At 26.5% G+C, this 14,409-nt stretch overlaps 1 protein-coding gene across 2 annotated transcripts in view; it reads left to right on the forward strand.

Moving 5' to 3' along the window:
- LOC136071892 (STAM-binding protein-like) overlaps window positions 1-8,021 on the forward strand; it is a 35,866-nt gene extending 27,845 nt beyond the window's left edge. For both annotated transcript variants that reach the window (XM_065797550.1, XM_065797549.1), the window contains exons 8-10: window positions 6,612-6,724; window positions 7,588-7,687; window positions 7,767-8,021. In XM_065797550.1, the coding sequence (XP_065653622.1) occupies window positions 6,612-6,724; window positions 7,588-7,687; window positions 7,767-7,826 (273 nt within the window). In that variant the 3' untranslated portion in view covers window positions 7,827-8,021. The remainder of the gene's footprint in view (window positions 1-6,611; window positions 6,725-7,587; window positions 7,688-7,766) is intronic.
- Window positions 8,022-14,409: the final 6,388 nt, after the last annotated feature.

Consider the following 14,409-nt stretch of genomic DNA (forward strand, 5'->3'; position numbering starts at 1 on the left):
ATTGTACCTAACCTGAACCTTTTGGAATATAAGGAATAAAAGTTTGGAAGCTTTTATTCCTTATATTTAGTTTAAACTCAAGCCTCATTCTACTTCATATTTTTTACCATCTTGAGCAGTTGCATAATTAAACCATAATCATTTTTTTGATCTTTTTTACAAGAACCTCTCTCTTAAATGTCCTTTTATTATTGCAAGAAGTCAATGTAAAATGGTTCTGTCCAATGTTAAGCTCTGTTATTCTCAGATTACAAAATCCTGTATTTTATTTGCAGATGTTAGGCTCTAGAGACTTTTGGAAAGTCTTTAACAGTGTCATTAACTAAAGTAAGTCTAACATTTAATCTCTAGTTCATGGTTCTGATCTTATTACTCCTCCTCCGACAAGGCAGAGTTATTTGCAAACAACTTTTTCTCTAAATTGGCTCTTAAATCTAATTTCCATACTCTTCCTGCCAGTTGAACAGATTAACCCATTGTTAGACTTCTAAATCATTGTGATTTCCAATGCTGGTGTTAAGCCCTACAACTTTTGCCTTTCTCAATCTCTAACATAAATTTGCAGACAATTCTTGTGTAATGTTTCTGGATCTTTTCTATCCGACGTATATCTTATTATTCCAATAGTTAATTAGACTCTTATACCGCTTGTGGACAAGATTTTCATCATCGTCTTAAAAAAGAACTCAATTTTTGCTAAACTATTAATAAGTGGTAAATAAGTATTTAAAAATTAAAAATAAATTTAAAATAGAACTAATCTACTAACTATCCTATGATTAGCTCTATTATAAGTTTCTTTATATAAAAGTTTTGAGATTATTAAATCATTTCTTTCTAACTGCAGTATTAAAGTTATTCTAAAAGGCCTACACTCTTCTTCATTTCCAGTAACATAAAGGGTACCGCAAGGTTCTATCTCCTGTATTGTTTCTTATCTACAATAATGATCTTCCTGAAAATTATACATCTAAAGTTGCTCAATTTGCTGACAACTCAACTTTATACTTTTGTCTTGACAAAAAATCTTCACTTTTTTATCACTTATTACAAGGGACCAATTTTTGATCTGATCTCTCTTCTGTAACAGCTTGAGGCTTGCAGTAGCTTTTGGATTTTAAGTCTGGACTTAAAATCCACAAGTTGTTTTGGATAACAAAACTCATTTTACTGCAAACAACTATTATAATATTAATGGCATTCCTATATTGACAAATAACAACCCTCTCGCTCTCAGACAAAAAGCATATTGTAAATTGTAATTAGACCTGCTTTATCTGCCATGATTGAGCCACTCTCTCATTGTTGTAAGGTTGTATTTCTTTCTTTTATCTACAAATACTATCATAGTCACTGCTCAAAAGAGTTATCATATCTAGCTTGATCAACCAAAACTCATTCTCACTTGGCTTCTTATTCAGTAAGTCGCATCATTTTACTTTATCTGTACTTTTATGCTTTAAAAACTTTTCTTTCAGTTTTTTTCCTTGCATATTAACAAAACTTCATAACTCTTACCCAACTTCATGTTTTCCTGACTTATGCAACCTACAACATTTTAAATTTTCTGTTAATCGTTTCCTTACTCTTTAACCTTATCCTCTATTTCTAGTAACTCATAACTTAATAGTGGTTGTCACAGCCCCAGTTACTTACTATTTTAAGACAAAAGTTACTAAAAATATTTGGTAACAATTTTTTGATTTTTAACTTTGACATATGTTAATATCAAAAGTCAGATTGTGACGATATGGTATGAGTATTTTAAAAACTTTAAAAAAATTTTCTGCCTAAATATTTTTTTATAAAATGTTTTTTTATCATAATTTTGTTTAAAAAAAAGTTTTGTAATCTCAAAAATGGTTCTAAAAATGTTTCCTAAAAACCTGGTTTTGAAATGATTCCAAAAATGATTGTATTAAAATTTAAGATTTTAAATTTTTTTTTTTTTTTTAATGGTTTGTTTTATATTTTTTTAATAGGTAATCCATTAAATAAATAGTTCAGTAGGGAAAAGTTTACTAAATCTGTCCAACAACATCTGTGGAGTAGTCTAAGATCATCTGTACACATATATATCGAAGATCGTCTATTTTTTCTTGCTCCAACAACATTTGTCCAATATCATATGGAAATTCAATGACCCCTAACAACATCTTTAGGAAGATGTAACTGCATCTAGGAATTTTTCTCTAAGTTCTGTAACATCTGGAAAAATTTCCTCCGAATTAAAATCCTATGTGTAACTTCATCTGGTCAAAATAACGCATTATTAGTTAATGTTTTTTCCAGGTGTAATTACATCTGATTAAATTTCTGTTTGTATGTTTATCTGACTATTAGTATGTTTATTGACCTTTTAGTTTAGCTTTTTTTACAGGTGTAATTTCATCTGATCTAATTCTAAGTACATAGATCCAATTACTTTTGTAGTTTTTAATTTATTATTTTTATAGATTTGCATAAAATTGTTTTTCCACTTGCAATATTATCTAGCAAACAAAACATATTAATTATATCCATCATAAAGCATTATATTTATTTTATCCATCATAAAACATAAAACTCCTGTCATAAAACATCTTTTGAGATTTTGCTATTGACTGTTTATAGATATTGTTTTGTTTGATAATTAAAAGATGTAACTACATTGATAGAATCCACAGATGAAGTTGCACATATATATAAAGATTTTACAACTGTATCAAATATATTGCAAATATATCTGAACTTTTTACAATATATTGCAAATATATCTGTAGATTTTACAACTGTAAAATCTTCAGATGTATTTTTACAGATGCTGTTGTACTTAGATATGTAACTAGATCTGTAATATTCATATAATTTTTGCACAGATGTTAATAGGCGCTGATGAAATTACAGATATTGTTGGACAGATTTTATTAGAGATTGAATTTATAATCATGTTTTAATTATTTTCAAAAAAGAATTTGTTCGTTTCTAAAGAGAAAATGTTCCTTTTAGAATAAACACATTCTTTATAAAAGAGAACTTGTTTTTTATAAAAGAGAACTTTTTTTTTTTTAATTTTTTGGTAGTTGTTGTCAATTCAACTAAAATAATAAAAAAGAAGCTATTTTAAAAAAGTCTCTGGTTGTTATGTAAATCATTAGGTTATCATTTTTTTAGGAAATAAGTTTTTTAAAAAGAAAAGGTTTTTAAAAATCTTTTGAATATTCATAAGTGAATCTTTTCTTTTTTTTTTTTCTTTTTTTGTTACAAAATAATAATTATTTTTTTAGAAGGAGAAAGTCAATGTAAAAAGTTTCTAAAACTTTGTTTGCTCAACAAGAGCAGACATTAATTTTTTTAAATGTTTTTTTAAGTTTTTTATTGCATTCTAGTTACTTTATTTATACAATTTATTAATTATGTGCTTCTCCTTTTATGTGCTTCTCCTTTTCAAGGAAAAATTTCTTTTTTAATATTTGAAATATAAGTTTAAACAAAAATTTACAAATATGAGTTACAAAATATGAATATTAGTATTTTATATTTGTAAATAAATGGTTTTCAAAATCGTTACCAATATTTAATTAAGGTTTGTATTGTTTGTTTATTCAAATTAGAATGTTAGTAATTTGTAATTTAGTTGTCATAGTTGTCATGATGATAAAAACCTTTAAGAAATTTTTAGATAAAGTATTACCATCCCAATTTCATAATATATTACTATTTTACTGCATTTTCTCTTCTCTCTTGTTGTACTTTTACATTTATTTTTGCTCAGAATTTTGAGTTTCTTTAACAATTAGATCAAATTCACCCTTAAATATAAAATGTACAGTGTATGCACTATTTAATTTATGTTTAATTTTAGTACATTTAATTTTGATTTTTCTTTATTACATGAACTTGATTCTATAAAGGATGTTGAAACCTAATGTGTAATAATTAATGCAACAGTTAATTGCTGGAAAGCTCTTTATTTATTAATTATACAACAATTGTTATAAACGTATATAAGGTATATTTTTTAAATGTATCATTTTGTATTGCCTTATCATTATTGTCTTTATCATTACTTTCTTTATCTTTAATTGTCAATTAAAATGTCAATAATGTACCCCCAAATTGCTTACAAGTTAACGAAACATACATAACTGTGCCATTTCTAATCTGCAAAGAATTCAACAACTTTTTCACAAATGTAGTTCATAAACTTAGTTCTAAAATTTACTCATCTTACATTAGCTATAAAAAGTCTTAAACATCTAAACCTTCATAGTTTACTGATATCTCCAACAAACCATTCTGAAATCCCATCACTTATATCTAAATTAAAACCTAGAAAATTAATAGGTCCTAACACCATCCCCACAAACATTCTTATTGATTTTAATTCTGAATTTTTTTATATTCTCTCTAAGCTATTTAATAGCTTCTTCTTAAATGGAATTTTTCCTGGTATTTTAAAATTATCTTGTCATCCCACTATGTAAAAACAGCTCAAAGCTCTCATGTACTAAGTATAGACCAATTTAAATTCTTACTAACATTAGCAAGCTCCTTGAAAAACAAACGTACTCTAGATTATACTCATTTTTGAATTCCTTCAACTGTTTAAATAAATATCAGTTGGGATTTTGATCAAAACACTCTACTTGCCACGCTTGCATCCGAAAAAATAAAAAAAGCACTGGGTACTGGTCATTTCGTAGGTGGTGTTTTTATCAACTTACAAAAAGCGTTTGATACTGTTAATCATACCATTTTGATTTCTAAACTTGAGTATTACGGAATCCGAGGAGTTGCTTAGATCTGTTTTTAATCTTATCTTTCAAATCGAAAGCAGTTTGTTAGCATTAATGGTTACAAATCAAATAACAAACATATAGTTTGTGGAGTTCCCCAGGGCTCTGTTTTTGGCCCTTTTTTTTATTTATATTAATGATCTAAATAACTCTGTCCACTTCTCATCAGTCCATCTGTTTGCTGATGATACTAATATCTTGCATATTAATAAGTCTCATCATTTCTTGTGGAAGAATATAAACTTAAAAGGTTTACTTCATTGGCTAAATGCAAACTTAATTTCTCTGAACTTGGATAAAAACTGAATTAATATTTTTTTCATCTCCAGACAAAAAATTTTACACAACAATCATAGAACTAAAATTAAAATTAATAATAGACGTTTATATCCAACACACGTTGTTAAATATCGTGGTATTTTTATAGATTTGAACCTCTCATGGATTTTTCATATAGATGCACTTCGTAAAAAACTTAATCGAGCTAATGGCATGCTTCAAGTAATTCACCATTATGTTGATAAAACTCCCCTTAAGAATCTGTACTTTGCAATTTTCCAATCTCATCTTAACTACTGTTGTCAAGTTTTGGGACAAATTGGCAACTGTAATGTTAATAAATTGTTATCAGCTCAGCGCCAATCAATCCAAATAATTAATTTTCAACTCCATAATACAGAAACTTCAAAATTCTTCAAAAAACTTAAAATTCCTACCTTGTCAGCACTAGTTAAATTTGCTAATCTTCTTTTTGTTTTTGACTCCCTTAATAAAAATTTACCTTCCCCTATTACAACCTTCACTGAAACTCGATTTACACATTCACATTTAACTAGAAACATCAATGATGGAAAACTAAATGTACCTCCCTATAAAACTTTGAGGTATGGTAAGTATTCAATTACAAATCAGTGCATCAACGAATGGGATCGAAGTCTTGGGTGCATTGTTAATGAGTTTGAAAAGTTAAAACTTCAAAATAGTTTATCTTCATTTCTTGATTTAAAACAAAATAAATTTAAACAAACTTTAAAAAAATATTTATTTTAATTTTTTATCATTTTTAACTTCCTTTAGTTTTTTTGTTTTTGTTTTTTTTCTCTCACTGTTTCTATAAAAACTCTATTGTTTTTCTCATTAATATTTGTTACTGCTGCTTTTATTATTACTATTATTATCACAATTGTTATAAATACTAAAATTTTTGCTGTTACTCTATTGCTCTATTCATGAATAAAGTTATTATTATTATTATTATTTTTTAAATTAATATTATTACCATAATTATTTGGTGTCACTCCTTTGATCAGGGTTCTGCATGAGTGGTTCCTTCCTCAATCAATTATTTATATTTATTCTTAATAATTATATTTTGATTTTGTTATTTATAACATTATAGATATTCTTATTATCTTTATTATTATCGTTATTGTTATTACTGTTAATAATATATTATTGTAATTATATGATTGTAAATTTTGAGGAAAATAAATATCTTGTTGTTGTTGTTGTTGTTGTCATAATGTAATATAATTTCTTTATCATTAATGTCCTATTGTCTTTAATTCATAATTTAGCTTAACATATGAAAAAAAAACAATAACAGAATCATAAAACATGAAATTCATGTAACTGTTCCAAATATTGCAAAATCTACAGAAAAATTCAAAACACATCAACAGACAAATAAAATTCGCACAACAGTGAAATTAAACTTGCTTAAAACACAAATAATTTTTTTGAATTTTTGTTTTTATAACAAAAACTTTTATCTTCTAAATATTATTTATTTCTAAATATTTTTTTCACTGTTTTTTTATTGGCATTTTTTAGACGCATCCTTCTCAAACGTGTTTTTTATCCAGTGTTGATTTACATACACAATGTTCCTACCAACAACTACTACCTGAGGCAGTTGCTGTGGTTTGTTCGCCGAAATACAACACGTAATTTTTATTTTTGTCGGAATTTTATAGATTTTATGTTGTATAAAATGTCTAAACATCCATCATCGCACATTTTTGGGCTTCTTTTAAAGCATTTTAATTCTCTGGAAAAATGCTTTAGCTTAATGGTGTGGATAAAAGTTATTTTTGTAAGAAACATTAAATAATTGAATGAATTCGTTTTTCTTTAGTCTTTTTAGCTAATATTATACTTAATATTATACTTATATAATATTATACTTATATAATATTATACTTATATAATATTATACTTATATAATATTATACTTATATAATATTATACTTATATAATATTATACTTATATAATATTATACTTATATAATATTATACTTATATAATATTATACTTATATAATATTATACTTATATAATATTATACTTATCTTTTAAAGTGCTACTAAAGTAATAAACGTTTAACTGCCTATCATATACTGCAGCAATAAATAGACGGTTACACTTGCATCATGTAAATGATACAAGCGCAGTTTCCCATTTGAAAGTAAAAAATGTACAAAGTTCTAAATGCTATAACGGTGGTAGACCGCTGACAAACTCCGCCACGTCATATACTATCACATATCAGCTGATTTCTTTTTTAGCTATCATATATAGTTCTAATCATTTTAACTTAGACAGAAAAATTCCAGAATATCAATATTCCATTATGTTTAAAAATTGAGTAATTTTTGTTTCTTTCAAAAAGTGTGTAAATAGATATCGAAGTGAATGCACTTTTTAAGACAAATCTTTATTGGTCTGTGTCAAACTTAATTGTTATGTTAGATTTTAAATAAACACTTTTTTTATTTGAAAACTTTATTTCTAAAAAACAATTTGTTTAGTTTCGGAGTTTATCGCTTAACCATGCACGGATTAAAGCTCATAACAAATTGTACTCAAAACGGATTTCATCCACACAATAAAGATCCTCCGCTTTTTGAGGTATTTCTTTTTTTTTTTTTTTTATAATTTTAAATTTATTTATTGTTATTTAATTTTTTTTTTTTTTTAATCAATGAAGGAGTCTTCTGGAATAAACATTCAGGATTCTTACGGAATTACCATTGTTGATTTACGTTAAATCAAGATTGATTATGGTAAATCAAATCTTCAAAATCGAAATAAATTGTGCATAGTGATCTTCAAATTAGACATTTTTTTTTTTTTAAATCGTTTTTTAAAAGTGGAAACAAGCTACTTTTAAACAATATGTTATGTTATATTATAATTATATAAATTATATAATTATAAATATATAAAATATATTTTAAAACAATATGTTATATTTAATCGGTAATATAATACTGATAAATTACAAAATCGTTGATAACAATTGATTCAATTGTTATCAAAAATTAGGTTCTATTGTAAGTTCTATTGTAAATTCTAAAAAAAAGTTAGGTTCTATTGTTCTAAAAAGTTAGGTTCTATTGTAAAGTTCTATTGTAAATTCTAAAAAAAAAAGTTATAATAATTGTTAATAAATTTATTATTTAATGCAAAAACAAAAACAATTAAAGTATAATATTTAATTATTTGATATCTTATTATGTATTAACAAGATATCAAACAAGTTCTAGATAAGTCTGTCGAAAATCGTTGAACAGATACCTGTCAACGAATGGCCAGGTACCCGGGAAAATAAATAAATTTTATATAAAAGTTGAAAGCAGAGCAGAGTCACTATCCGTGAATGTGCCAATCCTTTTTTACTTTTATTTTAGACCTAATCCAATTTCACAGTGAAAGCAAATTATTTCTAACATTTAAAAATTTGTATAAACCAGGGGTCGGCAATCTTTTGAGACGGAAAAGCTACTAACATCTTTTTTTATATTATTATAATCATATTTGTGCCGCATCTTGAAATTGAATGAGCGAAACTCGGCTTTTGAGTAGCAGGTTACTAATCCTTAACATTTAAATAATATAATGTTGACTATGTATTTGCATAATTCCTTATTTGTTTTTACAGCAGACCAACAAACAAAAACTTTGAAAAAATAATAGAATTACGAATAAGCAACGTCCGTGCTTATTTAACTCATTATGTGAGGGGTATTTTTAAAGCACAGCACGGTTTTAAAAAAGTAGGAGTATAGTTAGTTTCATTAAAATACTGAAGGTTGAGTGTGTAACACAATACTGCCAACACTGCGTAATTTCTCTTATTTTAAGTAACTAAATTTATTTTTTTAAATAACGTTGCTGACGTCAACCTTTCTTGACCTCCTTACCCCCTCCTCCTCATCCTTGTCAAAAGTTGTCAACAATTTCCAGACCTCCTTCCCCCCCCTCCCCCCCCCCCCCCATCCTCCCTTCCTTCCTCCTTTCCTATTGAAAAATAATCGTTTACAAAATAATTTTAATATAATTGTTTTGTATTGAATTATTTGCTATTAAGATTTGTTTCTAAATGTTTTATATAAAAACTGTTTATGATTATTTACTAACCCACCTTACCAAAATTGCTTAGTTATTTACTAACCCACCTTATAAAATTGAAAAATTTGCAATTGTCAAAATAGTTGGGGTAATTTTTTATACTTTAGGTAACTCTACCATGGCGTACTTTATAACGATCTATTCATCGTGCGGATGACTTCATAAATTGGACGCGAGTTTTTTTAAACATAAAATACAGAAAAAATAACCTGAACTGAACATAAAAATTAATTTTTAAGGAAGAAATAAAAGTAAACAACAAAAATGCATTAAAAATATATTAAAAAGTAATACTACCTTTTTTTTATTCTGTTATAGTTATATACAGTATAATTATTTATATTTAACAGTTTAATTTAACAAAAAAACAGTTGCTATTAACCATTTTTAACGCTATTTAACGTTAATCTAACGCAGTTTAACGCTAAGTTTTAAAAGTTTTTGTTTTGGTTCTTTTCAGACCTTGGAGAATATAAATTACAGTAGTTTTAAAAGAAAATGTGTAACACCATATTTTCTGTTCATATTTAATTTATAGGATTCTAGCATCATTAGGTTGCACAAAGAAGATATGCATGTATTATCAGCTACTTCACGAAACATAATATAGGAATATATTACCCATTAACATACTAAATCACCAGGTACAATCCTCCACAATTGATTTCCTCAGTAAAATCTCTAAATATCTCATAATAAAAATATAAATCATCTGAATTTTTGTCTTTTTCTGCATAAAGGCTATGAACATTAGCAATTCTCCAAAGTTCAGTTATTATTAAAAGAAAAGAAATAGTATCATCATCTTTTAACTCTGAGTGACATTTTAAAGCACAAACTGTTTCTTTGCAAAATACTTTCAGACAAGTTGAAACTTTTTGCCTTTCAATTGGTTTTGGGAACACAGCAACATCTGTAAGTTTAGACATTTTAATCATTTGATTTGATTCTAATTTATGCAATGCTACAAAATGAGACCATTTGGCTACTTTTTTTTCTTTATTAACAAAAAATTCAAGTTCCTGTAACATTTCAGGTATCCAACTATATAAAAAATATTTATGCATGTGATCTCGAAGTTGTTCGGATACAACCAGATGGTTTAGGTATTAAACTTGGTTTTACACGCTTAAACACAGTTGGAGGATCACATGGTCTTTCTTTGCCATAATCTTTTGTCGAAATGTATCCAACAGGCCAATGCCCTTCACAAACAACGGTGTCTTTCTTATCTAGTATCTTGTCTCTTGGTATAACAATCGACCACTTTTTTCTTTCGTCGAGGAAGATGAAAAGTTTTTTTTATAGGACTTTTATCATAATTGCTGTTGCAATTCGTGACAGAACATTTACGACCCATGTTTATTACAAACTAAAAATTGACTAAATAATTTAGCAAGCACTATGAATATGAAAATACAAAATGTACGCTTTCAGTTTATGACGTCATCCGCACGGTGAATAGGCCTGTTATAAAGTACGCAATGAGCTATACTTTTAATAAGTATAAACAAACGTCATCAGCAATGAAGACTAAATTTATAATCATTCATTAATTAGGTAACCTAATTAATAGTATAAATTGCACATCTAATTAATAGTATGAATTGCACATCTTGTGCAATATCTGTCCGGTTTCTCTATGCTATCTTACTAACTCGACTTCTTCAGACTTTCGCTCTAACTTTTTTTGTTCTTCCTAAATTCACTTATTCTTGGCCAGCGAAGTGGATGATGATGCTCTTTAATGAGCTAAACTTGTCTTCGCTGACCCGGGTATGTGGCCTTTTTATAGCAATTAGCCGGAGGAGGATAAACTACAATACCCTTTAGGTAACTCTACATTTAAATTTAGTAAAAAAAGAACCCAACAAAGTTTAAAAAAATTTACCGCGTTTTTTTGTTTTTGTACGTCCAAAAAAAGTATGACGTCATAACTGTTACTGAAATAAAATTACATTAAGATGTACATTAAAATTTAATTTCAGTCACATAACCAAACTCTATGCATAAATAATTCTTTTTGGCTACAAAACCAAAAAATTTTACTTATGCATAGTTTGTAAATCGGTTTTAAAAGTTGTCGATTATTATAGAAATTTTAAATTGCTAAAAAGTCTCCCATTATTAATTGAAATCTATTGATAAAAAGTCTCTGTATTGAAATAAAACATGTTACTCGTGATCCCCACTCTGCATCAACTTAATACGTTTTTTTTTTTTGTCTTACATCTGTTTAAAAAAAATACTTTTCTTTTCGAAGTTTTTTTAATCTTTTTTTTTTTTACCTCGTCATTTTTTTTAAATAACATATAAATAATAGTAATAGTAATATATTTAAATAAGTTCTCGTAGATAAAATGACAAATAATTAAAAACCAAACAAATATATTATATCAATAATATTAAAATTAATGGAACAACTTCAAAAAGATCATATAGGATAGATTAGAGTATTATGAGCAATTTAAGCGAAAATTTAAATATTTTCAAAAATAATTATTCTTGAAAATATTTAAAATATAATAATTATTATAATTTAAATATTTTCAGGTGCGCAAATATCTATAATAATTATTATAGATATTTGCGCACCTGAAATAGTGGTTTTAAAAAAGCAGCGAGAGTGTTCATATTACCCAGACTACATTATACGAGTACTTTAAGTTAGCTCAAAAAATAACACCTTTTTGCCTTCATCTTTCTAACTTTCTTTTTTTTTTTTGGTTTACAGTTGTTAATCGTTGTACAGCTTTAAATAACCAATAATAAAAATAATAATATAAACTTATAATGATAGAAAATATAACAAATATAAACAAGGTATCTGAAAGAAGATCGCAATGATCTTGTCGTCAGAACCTTAAACAAGCATTTAACAAAGACTAGATAAAAAAGTAATAATAATAATCTTTTACAAAATTGCAATAATTACAAAAGATAAACAATCTGTGTCTGAAGAAAGATCAAGAGAATCTTCTCATCAGAAATTTATACGAAAGTAAACAACATATAAATTAAAAAGTAAAAAGTATAAGAACAATAAATAAAATAAGTAGAAAACTTCTATAAACGTAAACATATAAACAATAAAAAAAGTAGACCAAATATATATTTTTAACTTTTAATAATTACTCAATATCTAATGAAAGAATGAGGTTTTTCAGTTTTTTTTTTAAAAAGGCATAAAGTAATAGGTACTTCAAAATTAAACTTCGGCAAAAAAAATTTATTCCAAAGGTGTGGCGCTCGATAGGTAATACAAAACTGATTAAAGTTTGTTTGACAAAAAGGTTCATTTAAAAAGTTATTATTTCTCAAAATATATTTACTGATTGGTTTAAAAGAGAAAAGATCTTTTAAGACAGCTAGGTATAAATTGTTTATCCACATATATACAAAACATAAAGTATTAAATACATTACATCGTATATATTCAGAACTCTCAACAGATAAACTTTTAGAACATATTGTCTCTATAAACTTTTAGAACATATTATGTTCCAAAAGTTTATAGAAATTCTATAAAACTTTTTTTCCTGGGTAACGGCTCTTTTCAAATTAAAACGCTATTCAATTTTTGAAAAAAATGGATTTGAGACCTGGAATGTACTTGTTAGTTGAGAGTTCTGAATATATACCATATTATGGTCTGAATATATACCATATTATGGTCTATAGAAATTCTATAGAATTCTATAAAATTTCTATAGAATCTCTGTTAATTTCTATAGAAATTCCAATAGAATTTTTTTTCTACTTTTATTTTATAGAAAATAAAGTTTTATAGCAATTTCTAAAGAAATTAATAGACATTCTATAAAAATTTTATAGAATTTCTATAGACCATATGTTTCAAAAGTTTATAGAAATTCTATAGAACTTTTTTTCTGGATAATTACTGCGTATAAATTTATGCTAATAATTCTGCTTTCTATTATCACCACATAAAATCAATTCAAAAAATACAAAGGAACTTGAACTTCAAAAGTCACATCTTAGCAATCTTTTGGTATGCTCGTATTATTTAAATGCTTATACTAACCGAATCTACCATAGATCTTTTCACTAAGTACATTTGTATATTAAATCAATAGAAAAATCAATATTAGGTATCTATTTAATCAGATACTATTTTATCAGTACTATTTGAATTAATCCATCGTAAAACAAAAGTGTCTCCGCCAACTTTTGACAAATCTTTTTGCAAATAGTAGACATTCAGACCCACTGCACAAACTACTCATTCAAAACACCACAAAAGTTACAGTGCTTGAACAACATACCAGAAATCATAAAACGCAGCAATAAAAAAATATGAGCAAAAGTCTTTAAATTTAACATGCAGCTGCAAATCAAGCAAAATCTGCCTGTTTAACAACAGTTGTAGAATCACAAATGTAATTTGCAAACGTACAACATTTCCTAACACACCCAGTAAAGCATATATTGATTTATCAAAAAGTGTATGAAAAAGAGATGAAGATCATTTAAAAACAAAAACAAGAAAATGATGTCTACTAAGTTTTTAACCGTTGCGGATCAAATTTTTTCCATTTCTGGATGAAAATTGTCTTTAATTGAGACAAAGTGGATGGGTTTTTTTCAGCTACTTTAATTTTGAAAGATTTCATAAATTTTCAATTGGATTAAGGTTTGTTGACTGAGGAAACCTAACATCTTAATACTTTTATTTTTAAACCACTTAGTAGCAAACTTTGATGTGTGTTTTGAATATCCATCCTGTTGAAATATAAAATTGCGAGATAAGCTTGCTCTTCTAGCGCTTAATCTCAGTTTTCGTTTCATTCAGTACAAACTTTATTTGTTATTATTCCGTCAATGAATTCGAGTTCCGCAACACCATTCAAAGCATCGGAACTCTAAGCTATCATTTCAAGGAATCATAAGCTATCAATGGAAAAAATAAGTTACAAGTATATAGAAAATTGTAACTTAAGTTGAATATTTTAATAAAACTTAATGGTACCTCCTCCATGTTTGAAAGTTGGTCTCATACATTTAGGATTTAAGCGTTCACTATTTTTTCTCCATTTGCGTACAATGTCATCAGAACTAAACAAACAAAATTTTTTTTAATCTGACCATAAAACTCGTTGCCATTAATAGAGTCCGTTGCAAAAGTTTCTTAGCCCAATTTTTTCTTTTGGTTCTTTTTATTCAAAAAAATGCTTTCTTTAGTGCAACTCTATCTACAA

This window comes from Hydra vulgaris, chromosome 05 (assembly GCF_038396675.1).
Source record: "Hydra vulgaris chromosome 05, alternate assembly HydraT2T_AEP".
Taxonomy (NCBI): Eukaryota; Metazoa; Cnidaria; class Hydrozoa; order Anthoathecata; family Hydridae; genus Hydra; species Hydra vulgaris.